Below are 21,995 nucleotides of genomic sequence, written 5' to 3'. Positions count from 1 at the left end.
TTTTTTAAACGTCGCCTATCGAGATTTTTAAGGGTAAAAGTTTGACGCCATGCCACGAGCGGGCGCAATTTTTAAGCATGACATGTTGGGTATCATTTTACTCAGCGTAACATTATCTTTCACAATATATAAAAAAAATTGGGCAAAATTTATTGTTGTCTTATTTTTTAATTCAAAAAAGTTTTTTTTTTTCAAAAAAAGTGCGCTTGTAAGACCGTTGCGCAAATACGGTGTGACAAAAAGTATTGCAATGACTGCCATTTTATTCTCTAGGGTGTTAGAAAAAAATATATATATAATGTTTGGGGGTTTTAAGTAATTTTCTAGCAAAAAAAAATGTTTTAGTCTCGTAAACACCGAATCTGAAAAACAGGCTCGGTAAGCAAGTGGTTAAAGCACTGAAGATTGGCGCCATTCCATGTGTGTGCGCAATTTCAAATTGTGACATTTTAGGTATCTGTTTACTCTGTGTAACATCATCTTTCACACTGCAAAAATATTGGGATAACTTTACTGTTTTACTTTTCTCAATGCATAAGTGTTTTTTTCCCAAAAAGAGGCGTTTGAAAAATGACTGCAAGATAAAAAGTTGCAACGACCACCATTTTATTCCCTAGGGTGTCTGCTAAAAAACAAACATATATAATGTTTGGGGGTTCTGAGAAATTTTGTAACAAAAAAATTATGATTTTTACATGAAGGAGCGAAGTATCAGAATTGGCCTGGGTAGCGAGTGGTTAAGCAGCCTTATTATATTTTCTAGCCGTGTGGACGATGTAGGCGTAATAGTTAGTGATGACATTCCGGGGAGGTTCTGTTGGTTTCTCAGCCGCTAATCACGGCTATAATAGACACTGCGGCACAAAGAGACATGAACTATAGAAGTGCTGGGAGCTGCAGTTGGATTAACAGTAAACTCTTCTACGGGTAACAAAGGAATAACCTGTCAGCTCTGAGTGATCCGTACATCTCTAAAGTTCAAAGTTTCCAGAGCTTTGCTGAGAAATCAATGAACTCTTCCTGTGATCAATATAATTACACAAGGGAAGCTTTGTGCCAAACCAGGGTGTTATAGCTTCTCTAGCCTCAGGGCATTTCTCCCGGCCAACATTATTCACAACAAAGGCTCTATCTCCCGCCCCACAGGGTGTAGATTTAGAGGGCCTTTTATAGAAAGCTGTTCTCTGGGCAGATTTTATTTTTTCTGAACAAGTGCCAAAGCTTGCTGTGTAGGGTGTCCTGGGCTCCCTTCTGCCTTCATTTATCAGGAAATGTTGCCTAATAACTGTGCTTGAGACAATATCTCCTGTTTAGGAGACCAGTCACCCCAGCTGGGTATATGTGCATTGTGAACACCTATATGATGTTGGGTGTCCCTGCAGACTTCTACGTCCCGCACTGCTGAAAGCCAGATGACATCGCTAAGATTTCAAAGAACGGTTTCTTCTTCTTCTTCACACCAGACGCAGTTCTGTTTGCTTTTTTCTGCACAAAATGCATGCACAATGGCCCAGATTCAAGAAGCAATTGCGCCCGTGTAACCATGAGTTACACGGCGCAATTGCTTACTTGCTCCGGTGTAACGAGTGCTCCTGATTCAGGAACCTCGTTACACCGGCTGCAGCCTAAAATCTGCGCGGAATAAGGCTCTTATGCCTCGCAGATTTTAGGCTGCATTCTTGCGGGGGCCGCTCCCATTGTGTATCAGCGTGTAGTATGCAAATTGCATACTACCACTGATTCACAATCTTGCGCGGGCACCGCGCAAGCCAGGTACGGAGTTTCCGTACGGCTACTTTAGCGCAAGGCTGCCCTGTGCTAAAATATACCGCCGCTCCCGCGTTCAAATGTTACGTCGTTTGCGTAAGTGCTTTGTGAATGGCGCTGGACGCCATTCACGTTCACTTTGAAGCAAATGACGTCCTTGCGACGTCATTTGCCGCAATGCACGTCGGGAAAGTTTCCCGACGGAGCATGCGCTGTACGCTCGGCGTGGGAGCGCGCCTAATTTAAATGATTCCCGCCCCCGGCGGGATCATTTAACTTGCGCGCGCTTACGCCGGGCAAATTTGCCGGCGCGCCCTCGCAAGTCACGGAGCTACTGCTCCGTGAATCGAGGGCAGCGCAAAATATTTGCGTGGGCGCAGGGCAAAATCGTTGCCCTGCTCCCATGCAAATATCGCGCAAATCTTATTGAATCTGGGCCAATGTTTTCCATGTATTCCAATGGCTCTAGTTCACACCATGCAGTCAGTTTCCAGTCAGTTTTTGCACCGGAAACTGACTGCATGGTGTGAACTAGAGCCATTGGAATACATTGTGCATGCATTTTTAGTGCAGAAAAAAAGCGCACAAAACTAAACGGAACTGTGTCTGGTATCAACTGGCTCTTAAAGAGGAGCTAAACTTAGCGAAACTTACCTATCCTTTAACGGTCCGATGTCCCTCGTCTGCATCTTCTACCCCAGTTCTTCCAGTCGTCAGGCTGTGGCCATCTTCATTGTCCGGGAGGATGTCATTCCTGCGCATGGCGATATAGACGCTGTGCCCGAATGTAAACTGAGCTGCTCTTGCCCAGGTCAGTACACATTCCGAAGTAAACTGTGAGAAGGCAGGTAGGTTTCTTTCATGGCAGAGGAGACATTGCATGTCACTTCTGCAATAAAGAGCCAGAATTCTTGCAGTTTTGGAAAGGGGGACTTCATTTCTGCTTTAGGCCCCTTTCACACCAGAAACTGCAAGAAACTGCGTGTTTTTTGTACCTACGCATGCATTTGATGTGCATTTTAGATGCTGGTGACACGCATTTTACATGCAGTTGGATGCACGTTTTTCTATCTGCATTTTTCCTATGGGGGTTACTTCCTCCTTCTTTCTTTCCTTGGGCTTTTTATGTGCACTGTGATGCACTGTAGTGAGTTTGCATGTGTTTCTGTGGTATTGAAAAATGCAGCATGCTGTACTTTTCTGCACTGCAATGGTGTGAACTTTGCCCTGGATTTTGGACTATCTATGCAGTTGGAGTGCAGCCAAAATGCATCCAACTAAATAGACACACACACAACCCAATTTTTTTTTATAAAATATAAAAGATGTCGTCACCCCGAGTAGATAGATACCAAACATATTACGCTTTTAAATAGTGCAGCGGTGACAAACGACATACATTTTATATCCATAGGCAATGCTTCAAAAGCCTTTACAGGTTACCACGTTATATCTAAAGAGAAGGTCTGGTGCTACAATTAATGCCCATGATCTGGTGTTTGCGATGTGTGGGATGATCGATGTTTGCGTGCATGCAGAACAGACGCACGCATTCGCCTGTGTGCACTAGCACAGGGGGGGAGGGGGGGCACTTTATTTTTTTCACACTTTTTTTTTTCTTTCATCACTTTTATTTCTGTCACAAGGAATGTAAACATTCCTTGTGACGGCAATAGGCATGTGACAGGTACTCTTTATGGAGGGATATGGGGGCAATAAGACCCCAAACCCCTCCTTTGCATCTGAAAGCATTCAAAATAGCAATATCTACATTTTTTAATACGGATTTTCAAAAAAATGGCGTAGTTGATAGCCAGGAAAACCGGACGTGAAATTCATGTCATCGCTTCTTGGTTACCTTCGCGGAGACCCGATTCCGGTTTTGTATAGGTCTCTGGACAGCTGGTGGACGTGGCGGCTGGTAGCTTGGTCTCAACAGAGGGGTGGAGCCCAAGAGAGCCGCGGCAGGCGGTGGATGTCCCCTCCCACTGCTTGTAACAGCAATTGAGTGGCTAGTAAGCCACTACGATTGCCATTACAAAAGAGCTGACCGTCGGCGCAAAAAAAAAAAAAAAAACAGTACCGGGGTGATGCCTGCAGCTGTAAGAATCATCTCAGTACAACCACTTGAAGTTAAACAACGTACAGGTACGCAATTTGGCGGCAAGTGGTTAAAAAAAAGGGGTGCGCTCTACAAGGGTGGAGGGAGGGTAAAATATAAAAACCAGCCCAGAGATAGGCTTAGAAATTGACACTTCTCATGAATCTTTTAGAAACAAGTCAACATTACTAAATCACATTATTTTCAGTAAAAAATATTCTTCTAAAAAAAATATTAAAAAACACACACACTAAACTGAATGTTACCTAAAGCTTGGGCAGCGGGTGGGATCTGATGTCACACAATGCACAGCATAGAGCAGGGAGCCCAGTGTAATCTGAGACCTGAGTGGAGGGAAGTAGCACACCCCCCTCTACAGTCTCATAGGGAAACACGCACAGCTGAGGCTGTCAATCACCTGCTGTATAATGGAGGGGGTCCAGGCTGTCTTTGGGATTGCTGGTATGTAGGGCCAAAACAACTAATCGATTATGAAATTAATCGATTACCATTTTCATAATCGATTAATCGGGCAGTAACATAATGGGGTTAAAAAAAAAAAAATAGCCCTTTATAGTGTAAAAAGAGCAAATCTCTACTGTAAATATTACTTTCACTGTTTCACAGTAAAAAATGAACCCCTTACAGTAGCGATTATTTGCTCTTTTTGTACTAATTTTAGTTTTTAACTCTGTTAGGTTACTAAATATCTTAGGCCTGGGTCACATCTCTGTGTTTTTTTTGCAGAAACACACTACAGTTTATTTACATGGTTTCACATCCATGATTTTTTCAGCTGCTGCGTATTTGGAAAGGGCAAGGACTTTTTCTTTTTTTTTTAATGCAAAACTGTGCCATTTTGATTTTTGGTTCAATATACTTCAATGGAGAAGCTGCAGAAAAGCATTTTTTTGTGGCAATTTGTGTTTTTTAATCAGCCCAACAACAAATTGGCAAAAAAAAAATGCAAATCACAGCAAAATTACCTTTATTTTTAAGGTTATTAGCCGATTATTCGAAACAATAATCGGTCAACTAATCGATTATGAAAATAATCGTTAGTTGCAGCCCTACTGGTATGGGCATATACTGTCAGAACTGATTAATGCCAATAGCAGAGGAATGAGAGAGCAGAAAGGAAGCACACTAAGGTTCACACATACACAATACATGAAGACGCAGCGATCCCTGCGCATTTCCCACACCACAATGAAATCACAATGTGTTTGCAATCCGCTGTGGGTGTCAATACAAAGTGAAAAGAGAAGTATGTTTTGTTTTTTGCAGATTCTTACTTACCTAGGCGTTTGGCTCACTGAGAACTGGTGACGGTCAGTCTCCAGTGCCCTGCTCAACCTCCCCTGCCCCCCCCCCCCCCCCGCGCTCACTGAAACACTGGGCTGTGGAGGGGGGAGTGGCTCGCTGAGAGGCTGAACTGGGTGCCGGTCCAGGCATGTCGGTGGATTTTTCCCAAGCCTGGACCAGCTCTGTGACTTCAGCCGACAGTGGGCTTCAACCTGCTGTCAGCGGGCCATAGGAGTGCAGAATGAACTGCACCCCTGTGATCCACAGAAGTACTGACAAACGAAATTTGTCTGTACTTGTCCTTTAATGACACCCCAAACACATCGCAAATGCAGTTCGGTTTGCCCTGCACCAGATCGCATGGTACAAAAAGATCCGGTTGCGGTACGGCTTCAAAAAAGGTTCCTGCTTTTCTTTGGTGCAATTCACATGTGGGTTATAGTGTGAACCAGGGCTTAGTGCTATAGATAGAGGCAAGTACACACTATAGATGGATGGGCCTTGTTAATTTTTCATTTCAGAGGTTTGTAACCAGTCTAACTTAAAATCTTACCACGTTGGACAACTATAGGTGGGAACATAAAGCTACCAAATTGCACACGGTCTGGGCTCGTGAGGAAATTCGGGGTGAACCATAAGCTTCTGCAATGTGATCAGAGCTGCGTGTTTACATTCAGATAGCATAATACCCGCTTTCTTTATGGGTACTTGCACATTTGTGAAAACACTGTGACCTTTTGGAAAAGGAGACACATAATCCACTAAGTGCTGGGAACGGTCACAGAGCTCCGCTGGTAAGTGACATCTACATTTGTAAACATGCAAGAAACCTTCGGCTCAAAGAGACAAATGAACACAGAAGTGAATAGCAGAAATCAAGGTTACCATGGTTACACATACTCTTTGTTGTGTTTCAAAGCCACGTGATCGGACTCGAAGAAGTACACGTCGGGCTCGTCCTCTTCCTCCTCTGCAGGTTGCATGCCGCCGCCGCTCTCTTTGGCGGGGAGCGCCGTACACTCCGTGCTGGAGGAGGGGCAGGCAGCCGGCTTATCCTGCGAATACTTTTCAGAAGAACACGTCTGCTTTTTATCGCTGGAAGAAGCCGCCTCTTCGGCGGTCGTTAAGGTTCCGTTAACGGCAGAGGAAAATCTACTGCCCTCGCTGGAACTCTCATCGGCCTGTCCGTTCTCCCCACAAGGAGAGGCATTTTTGGATGAGCTGTCTTTGACAGATACGAGCTTCCTTGGTGAAGTTCTTAAGGTATATCTATGTTCTTGGGTGTCGGAAAAGCACAGCTCAAGCGAGGGTCCCTCTGCCGCCTCAGACATGGGGAAATCCCCGCCACATTCAGGCTTGTCCCGACTGGGGTTTGGGGATTGAGCAGCTTGTTCCTTGGAATTGCCATCACCTACAACGTCAAGTTCCTCCTCAGAGTCACGTACGCTCAGTAGGGCTTCCGCGCAGGAAACGCCTGTCGATTCATTGGTCTGATTGACGTGATCGATAGGTAGGCAGTTATTTAACTCATGGTCCTGTTTGTCTGCCTGTTCCTCGGAGTGTGTGCAAGGCACATTATGGTCTGAAAGACTGTCCGTCTCGTTGTTAGGGGGCGCAGAGGAAGGAGTCAGCGAACTCCCATTCTCTGATAAGTTCAACTCCTTCGGGGAGGTGACCGTAGTAGCGTTATTCTGTTTAACACTCCCATCCGAAGGACAGTTATTACAATTTACAGCAGCAGTCTCGTTATTGTCAATACCGTTAACAATCTGATGGTTAAACGCGTCCCCATCAGGTAAGGATTTTTTTACAGTTTCCTCAGACTCCGTTTCGGTTTTGATTTCCCTTTGGTTACTATCATCCAGTAAAAGATATCGATTAGCTCGTTTAGAACGGGGTGTGTCTGTTTCATGGTCAGATTCCGAGTGCCTCCTTTCCGAGGGCGCCTTGTGAAATGTACCAGACAATTCCTCCTGCGGGCTGCTGGGTTCCTCAGAACGAAGGTAACGCTTAATTTTCTTCAACACAGGCGACAAAGCTCCCGACGATTTCTTTTCGCTGTTTTCCACACTGTCTTTGTCGCAACCGTCCTTTTCCGAAATAGACAGGCCTCTCTTTCTTGGGCTGACCCAAGACTCCCGAGGGCTTGTCTGTTTGAGTTCGCTGCCCTTGTTGAGGCTTCCCTTTTGGATCTGAACAGGTTCTGGCCTTTTCTTAGGAGACCTGGATCTCAAGAGCACCGGAGGGACCACCTCGTCGGGGGGAACGATGCTGCGGTTTCTTAAGGTGCGACCACAGAAGTTTTCATCGACCCCGTTTAATCCCACGGTAGATCTTGTGACACGAGTCGAACGGGAAGCAGCCATACTATGGATCACCCAAATTGTGAGATCGACATGATCCTCTCATTGGGAACCCTGAAAAATGCAAAGAAAGTGAAAGTCAATGTAAGATGTAATTTTACCATGTAGTGTATCAAAGCAATTTATTCAACTAAAGCTTAATTAAAAAAAAAAAAAAAGGTTTTTAGCCCAAGGGAAGCACTGGCCTCCCAAATACAAAGGCAGTAGAGTACAGGCCCCTCCATATATGAAGAGAGCAGAGAGTCTACCTATAGAACTATTCAATGTTTTAAAGGAGTTCTCTGACCTAAAACTTTTAACCCGCGCTGTGCCCGGGCTGTAAAAAAATAGAAAATAAACTGTCACTTACCTGCCTACGATCCCCCGTTGTTCCGATATCGCCGTCCCGTTCTCCGGTCCCGGTCTCTTCCGCTTCCTGTGTGTCGGTGACTCATAGTGCGCTCAGCCTATCAGTGGCCGCGACGGGACATTGCTGCGGCCGCTGATAGGCTGAGCGCACTATGAGTCACCGACACACAGGAAGCGGAAGGGGCCCGGGACCGGAGAACGGGACGGCGATATCGGAACAACGGGGGATCGTAGGCAGGTAAGTGACAGTTTATTTTCTATTTTTTTACAGCCCGGGCACAGCGCGGGTTAAAAGTTTTAGGTCAGAGAACTCCTTTAAGTTAAATGTTTTGTATTTAAAAACTCATTGTAAACATGCACAGGAGGTGGCTACTGTTCATTACTTAAAGAGGAAGTAACGCCTCTGAAAAAATAAATAAAAAAATACACCCTGCAAAACAAAGGCATAATGAGCTAGTATACCTGGGCAGGCAGGGGAGTTGCAAGTCTTTCCCCCGTGCTCCGTGCTGTCTTTTCCCCCCAGTGTCCGTGTTGTCTTTTCCCCCCGTGTCCGTGTTGTCTTTTCCCCCCGTGTCCGTGCCGTCTTTTCCCCCCATGTCCATGCCGTCTTTTCCCCCCGTGTCCATGCCGTCTTTTCCCCCCGTGTCCATGCCGTCTTTTCCCCCCGTGTCCATGCCGTCTTTTCCCCCCGTGTCCATGCCGTCTTTTCCCCCCGTGTCCATGCCGTCTTTTCCCCCCGTGTCCATGCCGTCTCCCCCCCCCCCGTGTCCGTGCTGTCTTTTCCCCCCCCGTGTCCGTGCTGTCTTTCCCCCCCCCGTGTCCATGCCGTCTTTTCCCCCCGTGTCCATGCCGTCTCCCCCCCCCCCCCCCGTGTCCGTGCTGTCTTTTCCCCCCCGTGTCCGTGCTGTCTTTCCCCCCCCGTGTCCGTGCTGTCTTTTCCCCCCCGTGTCCGTGCTGTCTTTTCCCCCGTCCGTGCTGTCTTTTCCCCCGTCCGTGCTGTCTTTTCCCCCTCAATTTGTCAGGATGGAGAGCGGCGGTAGGAGCCGCTAAACCCGGCTCCTACCTTTTCCGAATGGACAGTCAGTGATCACTGACTCTGTCCGTTCATATAACTGAGCATCGTAACCTGTGTTTACGATGCTTCAGTTTATGAATGGAGAGGAGCTTCTCTCCATTCATTTTAGCTGAGGCTGCAGAGAAAGGGACTGTGGAATCTGTGTCCTTAGACCCTGTGTCTTAAAGGGGAGATGTCAGGGGTCTGTTAAGACCCCTGATATCTCACCAAAGACCCCCAACAGGGCTGATAAAAAAAAAGAAAATTGAAATAAATATATTTTTTAAAAAATAAAAAAAATAAAATGCAAAAAAAAACAACAACACACTGACAATCCACCCCCCCCCCCCTAAAACAAACAAAAAAAAAATAGTAAAAAAAAAAAAAAACACTGTCACACCATATTAAAAAAAGTATCGGTATCGGCGAGTACTTGAAAAAAAGTATCGGTACTTGTACTCGGTCTCAAAAAAGTGGTATCGGGACAACCCTAGTTTTAACTTTAACTTCTCAGAAAGAGGCTCGGTCCTCAAGTGGTTAAAGTTTAGTTGTCACTTCCCTAATTCTGATTGCACTTAGGAAGGACCATTCAAGACAAGCAGAGGGACCGAGCGCAGGACACCTCCATTCTGGAAGTTCAGGTCTAAAGACTGAACTTGATTGGTAGTTGGACCCTTCCCCTGGAGTATGTAGTCTTCCCCACTGATAGACCCTTCCCCTGGAGTATGTAGCCTCCCCCACTCATAGACACTCCCCTTGGAGTATGTAGTCTTCCCCACCCATAGACCCTCCCCTTGCTGTATGTAGCCTCCCCCACCCATAGACCTCCCCTTGGAGTATGTAGCCTTCCCCACCCATAGACCCTCCCCTTGCTTTATGTAGACTTTGCCACCCATAGACCCTCCCCTTGCTTTATGTAAACTTTTCCACCCAAAGACCTCCCCTTGGGAGTATGTAGCCTCCCCCACCCATAGACCCTCCCCCACCCATAGACTCTCCCCTTGGGAGTATGTAGCCTTCCCCACCCATAGACCCCCCCTTGCTTTATGTAAACTTCCCCACCCATAGACCCCTCCCTTGCTTTATGTAAACTTTCCCACCCATAGACCCTCCCCTTGGATTATGTAGCCTACCCAGCTCAGAGATTCTCCCAATGCAGTGTGTAATTTTGCTCTCTCATAGCCACCCTCCAGAGATATGTAGTCTCCCCCTACTCATAGACTCTCCTCTCTGGGGTATATAAGCCTTCCTCCAAGGAAATGTTACCTACTCTACTAATAGACCCTCTAAACTTAGGGTATGTAACCTACCTCACCCACAGACCCTCCCCCCTGGGGGTAGAAAGCCTACCCCACCCAGAGCCCCTTCCCTGGGGGGGAGGGGTTATGTAAACCCTCCTATAGACCCTCCCTCTGAAGTATGTAGCCTCCCCTACCATTAGGCCTTCCCCCTAGGATGCGTAATCTGCCCCACTCATAGACTTTTCATATATGGACGGGGAAGGCTACATTCCCAGAGATCTGCCTCCAAGGAAATGTAACCTCCTCCTCCAACAGACGCTCTCACCTTAAAGTATGTAACCTTCCCCAGCCGCATACCCTCCCCTGGTGTACCTAGCCTTCCTGCCCAGAGCCACCCCCAACTATGGAGACCCCCCCCCCCCAAGCTGTAGACCCTCCCACACGTTCAAACCTCCCCTCTGGGGTTTGCAGCCTCCCCCACCACACCTCTACACCCTCCCTCTCGGGGTATGTAGCCTCCCCTACAAAGAGGTCCTCCCCCAAGCTATTTTTCCTCCCCTACCCATAGACGCCATTGCATATACAAATGTAGCCCTCCCCACCCTTAGAGCTTCCTTCAAAAAAAATGTAAACTTCTCTACCAACAGACCATCTCTCCCAAGTGTATGCAACCAATCCTCCACCCAGAACAACTCTCCTGGTATATGTAACCTCCCCCACCTGTAGACCCTCCCTCTGGAATATGTAGCCTACACCACTAAGAGACTCTCCCCGTAATGTATGTTGTTCTCACCTCATTTATGGACCCTCCCACACAGGGAATACAACCCGCTATGCCAATGGACCCTCTTTTCCTAGTAAGTACTTTCCGAGTAAGTAGCGTACCCCACACATAGATCCTCCTCCTAAGATATGTACCCCCGCCAACCCACAGCTCCTCCCCCTGGGGTATGTACCCTCCCAAGCCCAGAGCTCTATTCCTGGGGTATGTCACCTTCCCCACCCAAAGACCCTCCTCCTTACAGATGCAGCCGCCCCCATCCATAGACCCTGCGCCTAGGATATGTCACATGCCCCAGCTCGCAAATCCACCCTCTAGAAAACATACTCTCCACCACCGACACCATTTTCCTAAAGGTATGTCTTCTTCCTCCAGTGTATGTAGCCACCTTATCCATAGACCTGCCTCCAATGGTACGTAACCCCCCACCTGTAGAGCTGCCCCCTAAGATATGTATTCTCCTCCACCTGTAGACTCACCCCTTAGGGTATGCAACGTTCCCCAGTTGTAGACTCACGACCCTGGGGCATGTAGCCTCCCCCACCTGTAGACCCACCGATTGGGGGCATGTAACCTCCTCCACCAGTAGACACGCCCCCTTGGGTATGTAACCTCCTCCACCCGTAGACACGCCCCCTTGGGTATGTAACCTCCTCCACCCGTAGACTCGCCCCCTGGGGTATGTAACCTCCTCCACCCGTAGACTCGCCCCCTGGGGTATGTAACCTCCTCCACCAGTAGACTCGCCCCCTGGGGTATGTAACCTCCCCCACCTGTATACTCGCCCCCTGGGGTATGTAACCTCCCCCACCTGTAGACCCACCCATTGGGGGCATGTAACCTCCTCCACCTGTAGACTCGCCCCCTGGGGTATGTAACCTCCTCCACCTGTAGACCCACCCATTGGGGGCATGTAACCTCCTCCACCAGTAGACTCGCCCCCTGGGGTATGTAACCTCCTCCACCTGTAGACTCGCCCCCTGGGATATGTAACCTCCTCCACCTGTAGACTCGCCCCCTGGGATATGTAACCTCCTCCACCTGTAGACTCGCCCCCTGGGATATGTAACCTCCTCCACCTGTAGACTCGCCCCCTGGGGTATGTAACCTCCTCCACCTGTAGACTCGCCCCCTGGGGTATGTAACCTCCTCCACCTGTAGACTCGCCCCCTGGGGTATGTAACCTCCTCCACCTGTAGACTCACCCCCTGGGATATGTAACCTCCTCCACCTGTAGACTCGCCCCCTGGGATATGTAACCTCCTCCACCTGTACACTCGCTCCCTGGGATATGTAACCTCCTCCACCCTGTAGACTCGCCCCCTGGGATATGTAACCTCCTCCACCTGTACACTCGCCCCCTGGGATATGTAACCTCCTCCACCCTGTAGACTCGCCCCCTGGGATATGTAACCTTCTCCACCCTGTAGACTCGCCCCATGGGATATGTAACCTCCTCCACCTGTAGACTTGCCCCCTAGGATATGTAACTTTCCCCAGTTTTAGACCCACGACCCTGGGGTATGCAACCTCCCCCACCTGTAGAACCAGACATTGGGAGTATGTAACCTCCCCCACCTGTAGACCCGCCCCTCGGGGGGGGATGTAACCTCTGCCACCTGTAGACTCGTCCCCTGTCATATGTAACATCCTCCATCTGTAGACTCGCCCCCTGGGATATGCAACCTCCTCCACCTGTAGACCCGCCCCTTAGGGTATGTAACCTTTCCCAGCTGTAGACCCACCCCTTGGGGGTATGTATCCCCCCACCTGTAGACACATCCCTTGGGGGTATGTAACCTCCCTCAGCTGTAGATCCGCCCCTTGGGGGTATGTAGCCTCCCCCACCTACAGATCCACCCCTTGGGGGCATGTAACCTTCCCCACCTGTAGACCCGCCCCTTGGGGGTATGTAGCCTCCCCCACCTGTAGACCCGCGCCCTGGGGGGTATGTAGCCTCCCCCACCTGTAGACCCGCGCCCTGGGGGGTATGTAGCCTCCCCCACCTGTAGACCCGCGCCCTGGGGGGTATGTAGCTTCCCCCACCTGTAGAACCACCCCCCTAGGGGGTATGTAGCCTCGCCCACCTGTAGAACCGCCCCTTGTGGGTTATGTAGCCTTGCCCACCTGTAGAACCGCCCCTTGTGGGTTATGTAGCCTCCCCCACCTGTAGAACCGCCCCTTAGGGGTATGTAACCTCTTCCACCTGTAGAACCACCCCTTGGGGGGTATGTAACTGTTCCCACCTCTAGACCCGCCCCTTGGGGGTATGTAACCGCCCCCATCTGTAGACGCGCGCCTTAGGGGGGGTATGTAACCGCCCCACCTGTAGACCTGCCCCCTGGGGGGTATGTAGCCTCCCCCACCTGTAGAACCGCCCCCTGGGGGGTATGTAGCCTCCCCCACCTGTAGAACCGCCCCCTGGGGGGTATGTAGCCTCTCCCACCTGTAGAACCGCCCCCTGGGGGTAAGTAGCCTCTCCCACCTGTAGAACCGCCCCCTGGGGGGTATGTAACCTCCCCCACCTGTAGAACCGCCCCCTGGGGGGTATGTAACCTCGCCCACCTGTAGAACCGCCCCTTGTGGGTTATGTAGCCTCGCCCACCTGTAGAACCGCCCCTTGTGGGTATGTAGCCTCCCCCACCTGTAGAACCGCCCCTTAGGGGTATGTAACCTCTTCCACCTGTAGAACCGCCCCTTAGGGGTATGTAACTGTCCCCACCTGTAGACCCGCCCCTTAGGGATATGTAACCTCTTCCACCTGTAGAACCGCCCCTTGGGGGTATGTAACTGTCCCCACCTGTAGACCCGCCCCTTGGGGGGGTATGTAACCACCCCCACCTGTAGACCTCGCCCCTCTGGGGATGTAACCTCCCCCACCTGTAGACTAGCCCCCTGAGGTATGTAACCTCCTCCACCTGTAGACTTGCCCCCTGGGATATGCAACCTCCTCCACCTGTAGACCCGCCCCTTAGGGTATGTAACCTTTCCCAGTTGTAGACCCACGCCCCTGGGGTACGTAACCTCTGCCACCTGTAGACCTGCCCCCAGGATATGTAACCTCCCACACCTGTAGACCCGCCCCTTGGGGGTATGTAACCCCCCACCTGTAGACCCGCCCCTTGGGGGTATGTAACCCCCTCACCTGTAGACACACCCCTTGGGGGTATGTAACCTCTTTCAGCTGTAGACCCGCTCCTTGGGGGTATGTAGCCTCCCCCACCTACAGATCCACCCCTTGGGGGCATGTAACCTTCCCCACCTGTAGACCCGCACCTTGGAGGGTATGTAACCACCCCCACCTGTGGACCCGCCCCTTGGGGGTATGTAACCGCCCCCACCTGTAGACCCGCCCCTTGGGGGGTATGCAACCGCCCCCAGCTGTAGACCCGCCCCTTGGGGGGGGTATGTAACCTCCCAAACCTGTAGACCCGTCCCTTAGGGGTATGTAACCACCTGTAGACCCACCCCTTAGGGGTATGTAACCTCCCTCTCACCAGTAATGTCTTCTCTCTCTTCTGGCTCCAGCACCAACTTTTCAGCAACATCGCACCCACCCCCATGTGCAATCCAATAAGCCCCTCCCACAGCCCGCATAGACCACGCCCCCAACTGCTCCTTCCACACATTAGTCAGGTCCTGTCCCTCGTGTGACCCTTCAGGCAGCGCACACGCTCCCCCCGCCCACATTGCGCAACCCCCGCCCTCCCTCCTCCTGCTCATCATCCCGGGTCCCGCTCTCACCTCGCCTCTCTCCCCGGACATGTCTCCCCGCACATTCCCGCGAGATGTGGGCTCTCTCTCGCGAGAAATGGCGGCGGCGGCGCGCGCACCTAGCAACAACAATCCTACCAACGAGGAGGGGGGCGTGACGGCACCACTCCGGGACAACCACACACGCCAGACCTGTCACCGTCCTTCCGGGCGAAACACGCCCACCCGGAGGGCGGGGCTTCACCTGCTCGAGCCTCCAACACGTGAGCGGGCGGGAGAATATCAACAATGAGGAGAAAGCGCGAGCCTGAGAACATGGAAAGGAGGGGGGAGAGTCCAACATATATATATACACGGAAGGGGGAGTGTGTGTATATCTCTTTCTATAGATAGATAGAGAGAGATGCTACATATACACAGGAGTCCTATACAGAGAGAAGAATGGAGGGTGATATATATATATATATATATATATGCACACACATTACACACAGAGGGAGAGCTGGCCCAAGAATAAAATGTTTTTCCCACCATAGAAGGAACAAAAAAAAAAAAAAAAAATCACACCTACCAAAAGGCCCCCACATTCAGTATTTTATATCCTGATAATTAAAACCTTATCGATATGCAACATTATATGACATACCATTATGATGGAGCACTGTGATGTCACTGATTGGTCTGCACGTGGGAGGGACTTGGTCCCTGAGCTGAGTAAACATACACAGAGCTGTATGAATAAACGCCACACAGCTCCACTCTATACACTGCGCTGTACGGATATACTCCTCACCACTACTCTGTACTTTTCAAATATACCCTGCAAAGTTCCACTATGTACACTGGAGTGCTGTACAAATATACTCCACAGTTCCCTACACTGTGCAAACTATACTCCACTCTGTACACCTTCACAGGTCAGCTCTCACTCTGAAATAACAAATGGATATTTTTGCTAGGGTTGCACCAAAATTTCGGCTGCGATGGAGCCGAAAATGGGGCGGGGCAAATACAGCACCGTGACACACGGAGATCGCCGCTGATCTGGGTACAGGCAGGCCGCATGACGGGCACTGGTAGGCTGCTGGGCACTGGTGAGGCACAGGCAGACTGCAAATGAACGGCACTGGTAGGCTGCTGGGCACAGACAGGCTGCATATGCTGGGCACTGGTGAGGCTGCATTGTCCCCATGTACCAATGTCCCCAGTGTCTGCCCATCTCCCGTACCAATGTCCCCAGTCTCTGGCCATCTCCCGCACCATATCCCCAGTGTCTGGCCATCTCCCGCACCATATCCCCAGTGTCTGGCCATCTCCCGCACCATATCCCCAGTGTCTGGCCATCTCCCGCACCATATCCCCAGTGTCTGGCCATCTCCCGCACCATATCCCCAGTGTCTGGCCATCTCCCGCACCATATCCCCAGTGTCTGGCCATCTCCCGCACCATATCCCCAGTGTCTGGCCATCTCCCGCACCATATCCCCAGTGTCTGGCCATCTCCCGCACCATATCCCCAGTGTCTGGCCATCTCCCGCACCATATCCCCAGTGTCTGGCCATCTCCCGCACCATATCCCCAGTGTCTGGCCATCTCCCGCACCATATCCCCAGTGTCTGGCCATCTCCCGCACCATATCCCCAGTGTCTGGCCATCTCCCGCACCATATCCCCAGTGTCTGCCCATCTCCCGTACCATATCCCCAGTGTCTGCCCATCTCCCGCACCATATCCCCAGTGTCTGCCCATCTCCCGTACCATATCCCCAGTGTCTGGCCATCTCCCGCACCATATCCCCAGTGTCTGGCCATCTCCCGCACCATATCCCCAGTGTCTGGCCATCTCCCGCACCATATCCCCAGTGTCTGGCCATCTCCCGCACCATATCCCCAGTGTCTGGCCATCTCCCGCACCATATCCCCAGTGTCTGGCCATCTCCCGCACCATATCCCCAGTGTCTGGCCATCTCCCGTACCATATCCCCAGTGTCTGGCCATCTCCCGTACCATATCCCCAGTGTCTGCCCATCTCCCGTACCATATCCCCAGTGTCTGCCCATCTCCCGTACAATATCCCCAGTGTCTGCCCATCTCCTGCATCATATGTGTTAGAGGTGCACTGCATGGGAATTTTGCCAATACTATTAGCAATGTGTTATATTAAAATTTTAATTAAAATATATTAAAATACATTTTTTTTTAAACATAAGGCTTACCTGTAGGTATAAAGAATATCTCCTAAACCTGTACGGTTTAGGAGATATTCCCCCCCGCAATGCGCCGCTGATTGCAGCGGCACATGCGCAGCGGGGATCCTCGGCTAAAGGACCGGCAGCCGACAGGCCTTGCCGAATTGAAGTCTCCCACGCGCATGCGCGGGAGTGACGTCATCGCCGCTCCAGCCAATCACAGTGCTGGAGCGGCGATACCCGGAAGACACGCCAGAGCAAGATGACATCTCGCTCGGCGTGGACCAGGTAAGTTCTCTTCACCTCGTTTTAAGTTAAGTATTTCATAATGAGCTAGTATGCGGTGCATACTAGCTCATTATAGCTTTTCCTTTACAGGCATAAAAAAAAAAAAAAAAATTACAGGGTATACAACCGCTTTCATTTCTGCAGATAAAAAAAAATCTGCATTATTATTTTCTTAGGAGACTGCAGAGCAATCAGCAGGTGCAATGCCAGGTTCCTGTGATCATCAGGTAGCAGGCGCAATGCCAGGCTCCTCCAGTAAGCATGGAAGCAGGAGAAATGTCAGGCTCCTGTGATCAACAGGCGCAATGCCAGGCTCCTGTGATCAGCAGGCGCAATGCCAGGCTCCTGTGATCAGCAGGTGCAATGCCAGGCTCCTGTGATCAGCAGGTAGCAGGCGCAATGCCAGGCTCCTGTGATCAGCAGGTAGCAGGCGCAATGCCAGGCTCCTGCAGACTCTCAGTACAGCCGTTTGCTTACACGGGGATGGATGGGAGTGCATGCATCCCTGTGCAGGGAGTTCTATTCAAGGTCAATTTGCACAGATACAGTCTGATATCCATGCGGGTGCATGGCCCCAAACTTCCACTGTTTGTGAACGGTGCTATTTTTTATTTTGTTCAATATACTTTAATGGAGAACCTGCAGAAAAGCACGTAATGTGTTTTTGCGGCAATTTGTGTTTTGTAATCTGCCCAACAACAAATTGGCCCAAAAAAAAAATAATAATGTAAAAATGCATTTTTTTTTTTTTTTTTAAGGCTATGATCTGATTAATCGAAACAATAATCGGCCAACTAATCGATTATGAAAATAATCATTAGTTGCAGCCCTACACCTGTGCAGGTTAAACACACCAGGAAGGGGTGTATTGCTGTAGTACACCCTGTGTGAACAAAGCCTAAACATAAACAATGTATAGACAGTGGCACAGGATGACCTCTCCTTCAATCATCCTGCGCTGCTGCCGCCTACACTTTGTTGGTGCTTACATCTTCCCCTGACACTGAATGAGCCTTTCACTAAGCAGCAGTGCAGGATGACCTCGGCCTTCCCTGTATCAGAATGCCTGAAGGCTGTAGTCATTCTGCACCTATGCTGACGCCGCCACCTAATCAAGGGCTCAGAGTCAAAAGATGTGTAAAAAATTACAATACCGAGATCACTCTGCGCCACCGCTGCTGCTCGCACATTGTTTACATCTTCCTTTTAACTCTGAGTCCTGGTTCACCACTGACGCGGTGCGGGGAACTGCATGTGATTCGGACAGGAATTGCACCACTTTCCTATTCAAATCACATGCGATTCTTTGCAGTGTGATTTGAGCCCATTCATTTTGTATGCCTCAAATCATAGTGCACCCACACGAAGAAGTGTCTTGCACCTTTTTTCGGATGCACTGGAATCGGATTGCATGGGTGTGAACATTCATTCTGTGTGGCTCAAATCGTACCGCACCTGCATGCAAAAGTTTTATGCACTTTTTTTTTTTGCCACACTGAAATCGGACACCCACGCGATTAGATTCAGTAAATCGCACTGCGTTTTGCAAACCGTTTTTGGGGAGGTAGTTAACTTAACATTGACACCTGTAGCATTTCGAATGAACAGAGTGCGATTGGGATGCGGTGTGGGAAGCACACATGGATCACTCAATGAGTCATTCACTAAGCAGTGGTGCAAGATGACCGCAGCTTCCAACACCTGCGCTGTGGCCGCTGACCGATCAATGACTCATTCAGAGTCAGAGATGTAAACAATGTGCAAGCATTGGCCCAGTCCCCTTGGCATTCAGTCATCGTGGAGGAATGATTTTCTACATACAGTAGTATGCATGTCATCTCTTTATGAGCCTCCATGTCTGTCTGTCTGAATGGAGATGCAGTACGGGTCACTTTTTAGGTGGGATCTCGCTGCCAGCAAGACTCTGCGAACCATTCCATTCCTTTGTGGATAAGCGCTTATGGTCCTGGGGAGCCTATGCTGCGCTACCTCCAGACTGCTTTGTACCACAACAACAGGGCACACAATACCCTCTTACAAGGCAGGCATGCCCACGCCAAGCCTAATTTCAGATTTCTGCTGGTGTGTGCAATGCAGTGTAAATACAGGTTTACAGTAATATGTATGAGAGAAGGCGGCGCATATAGATTTTGTGTTTTTTTTTCTTAAACAGTCCTGTGTAAGGGGAGTGGCATAGGAGGTGTACACCGCCACTGCACGGGTGGGGGAGCAACACAGGAGGTTTACACCGCCACTGCACGAGGGGGAGCAACACAGGAGGTGCACACTGCACGGGGGGGGGGGGGAACACAGGAGGTGCACACCGCCACTGCAGAGGGAAGCGACACTGGAGGTGCACACCGCCACTGCAGAGGGAAGCGACACTGGAGGTGTACACCGCCACTGCATAAGAAGGCAACACAGGAGGTGCACACCACTACTGCATAAGAAGGCAACACTGGAGGTGTACACCGCCACTGCATAGGGAGGCAACACTGGAGGTGTACACCACTACTGCATAGGAAGGCAACACTGGAGGTGTACACCACTACTGCATAAGGAGGCAACACTGGAGGTGTACACCGCCACTGCATAGGGAGGCAACACTGGAGGTGTACACCACTACTGCATAAGGAAGGCAACACTGGAGGTGTACACCGCCACTGCATAGGGAGGCAACACTGGAGGTGTACACCACTACTGCATAAGGAAGGCAACACTGGAGGTGTACACCGCTACTGCATAAGGAAGGCAACACTGGAGGTGTACACCACCACTGCACAGGGAAGCAACACTGGAGGTATACACCACCACTGCATAAGAAGGCAACACTGGAGGTGTACACCACCACTGCATAAGAAGGCAACACTGGAGGTGTACACCACCACTGCAGAGGAGAGCAACAGTAGAGGTGTACACCGCCACTGCATAAGAACTCAACACTGGAGGTGTACACCACTACTGCATAGGGAGGAAACACTGGAGGTGTACACCACTACTGCATAGGGAGGAAACACTGGAGGTGTACACCACTACTGCATAGGGAGGCAACACTGGAGGTGTACACCACTACTGCATAGGGAGGCAACACTGGAGGTGTACACCACTACTGCACAGGGAAGCAACACTGGAGGTGTACACCACTACTGCACAGGGAAGCAACACTGGAGGTGTACACCACTACTGCATAGGGAGGCAACACTGGAGGTGTACACCACTACTGCATAAGGAAGGCAACACTGGAGGTGTACACCACTACTGCATAAGGAAGGCAACACTGGAGGTGTACACCACTACTGCATAAGGAAGGCAACACTGGAGGTGTACACCGCTACTGCATAGGGAGGCAACACTGGAGGTGTACACCGCTACTGCACAGGGAAGCAACACTGGAGGTGTACACCACTACTGCACAGGGAAGCAACACTGGAGGTGTACACCACTACTGCACAGGGAAGCAACACTGGAGGTGTACACCACTACTGCATAGGGAGGCAACACTGGAGGTGTACACCACTACTGCACAGGGAAGCAACACTGGAGGTGTACACCACTACTGCACAGGGAGGAAACACTGGAGGTGTACACCACTACTGCATAGGGAGGCAACACTGGAGGTGTACACCACTACTGCATAAGGAAGGCAACACTGGAGGTGTACACCACTACTGCATAAGGAAGGCAACACTGGAGGTGTACACCGCTACTGCATAGGGAGGCAACACTGGAGGTGTACACCGCTACTGCACAGGGAAGCAACACTGGAGGTGTACACCACTACTGCACAGGGAAGCAACACTGGAGGTGTACACCACTACTGCACAGGGAAGCAACACTGGAGGTGTACACCACTACTGCACAGGGAGGAAACACTGGAGGTGTACACCACTACTGCACAGGGAGGAAACACTGGAGGTGTACACCACTACTGCATAGGGAGGCAACACTGGAGGTGTACACCACCACTGCACAGGGAAGCAACACTGGAGGTGTACACCACTACTGCATAAGGAAGGCAACACTGGAGGTGTACACCACTACTGCATAAGGAAGGCAACACTGGAGGTGTACACCACTACTGCACAGGGAAGCAACACTAGAAGCGCACAGGGCATTCTCTCTCTGTAGCTGCACCTCCTCATGACAGAGAACGGTAGGTGGTGGAGGGAGCGTTGAGGACAGGAAGTGCCGGTCCCCCGGGAATCTCACCTCTCTAGCCGCTCTCCGCCGGATCCTCCTCAGGGAGTCAGGCCGCTGCACACTGCCCGGAAGCCCCCTCCACGCTGACAGCACTTCCGGCAGCAGGAGTGCGACACCTAGCGGAACCCGGGGAAAATGCCACCTGTGCTGTCCGCCTATAGGGGAGTACTAGGGGGGAGAATGTGTTTCATCTGGCTCAACACTGTGCATTTCTAACTGTGTCCCCCGTCATAACACTGTGCACCTCCAACTGTGTCCCTCTGACATAATACTGTGCACCTCCAACTATGTCCCCCTGCTATAACACTGCACCTTCAACTGTGTCCCCGCTGACATAACACTGCACCCCCAACTGTGATCCCCAACATAACACTGTGCACCTCATACTGTGTCCCCCCGACACAACACTGTGCACCCCCAACTGTGTCCCCCCACATAACACTGTGCACCTCATACTGTGTCCCCCCGACACAACACTGTGCACCCCCAACTGGATCCCCCCCACATAACACTGCACCACGAACTATGCCCCCCTGACATAACAATGTGAACCCCCAACTGTGTCCCCCTGACATTCAGCGGCGCGCCCAGAGGCGATTCAGTTCGCATGTGTTGCGCTTTACAAGTTTCTCACTCACTCAAGTTTC

The 21,995-nt window shown here is 50.6% G+C and overlaps 1 protein-coding gene across 3 annotated transcripts in view; it reads right to left on the bottom strand.

Annotated features, from left to right (window-relative positions):
- Nucleotides 1–21,464, bottom strand: part of ZZZ3 (zinc finger ZZ-type containing 3) — a 72,836-nt gene extending 51,372 nt beyond the window's left edge. Inside the window, exons 1-2 of one of the 3 annotated variants that reach the window (XM_040360662.1) lie at nucleotides 21,358–21,464; nucleotides 6,074–7,590 (exon numbers count right to left, since the gene is read on the bottom strand). In XM_040360662.1, the coding sequence (XP_040216596.1) occupies nucleotides 6,074–7,539 (1,466 nt within the window). In that variant the 5' untranslated portion in view covers nucleotides 7,540–7,590; nucleotides 21,358–21,464. Of the gene's footprint in view, nucleotides 1–6,073; nucleotides 7,591–14,457; nucleotides 14,531–14,704; nucleotides 14,794–21,357 lie in introns of those variants that run through there. The other 2 variants (XM_040360663.1, XM_040360664.1) reach the window with 2 other exon arrangements.
- Between the last annotated feature and the right edge of the window lie 531 nt (nucleotides 21,465–21,995).

This window comes from Rana temporaria, chromosome 7 (genome assembly GCF_905171775.1).
Source record: "Rana temporaria chromosome 7, aRanTem1.1, whole genome shotgun sequence".
Classification (NCBI taxonomy): Eukaryota; Metazoa; Chordata; class Amphibia; order Anura; family Ranidae; genus Rana; species Rana temporaria.
This window is presented reverse-complemented; position numbering and strand designations above follow the sequence as displayed.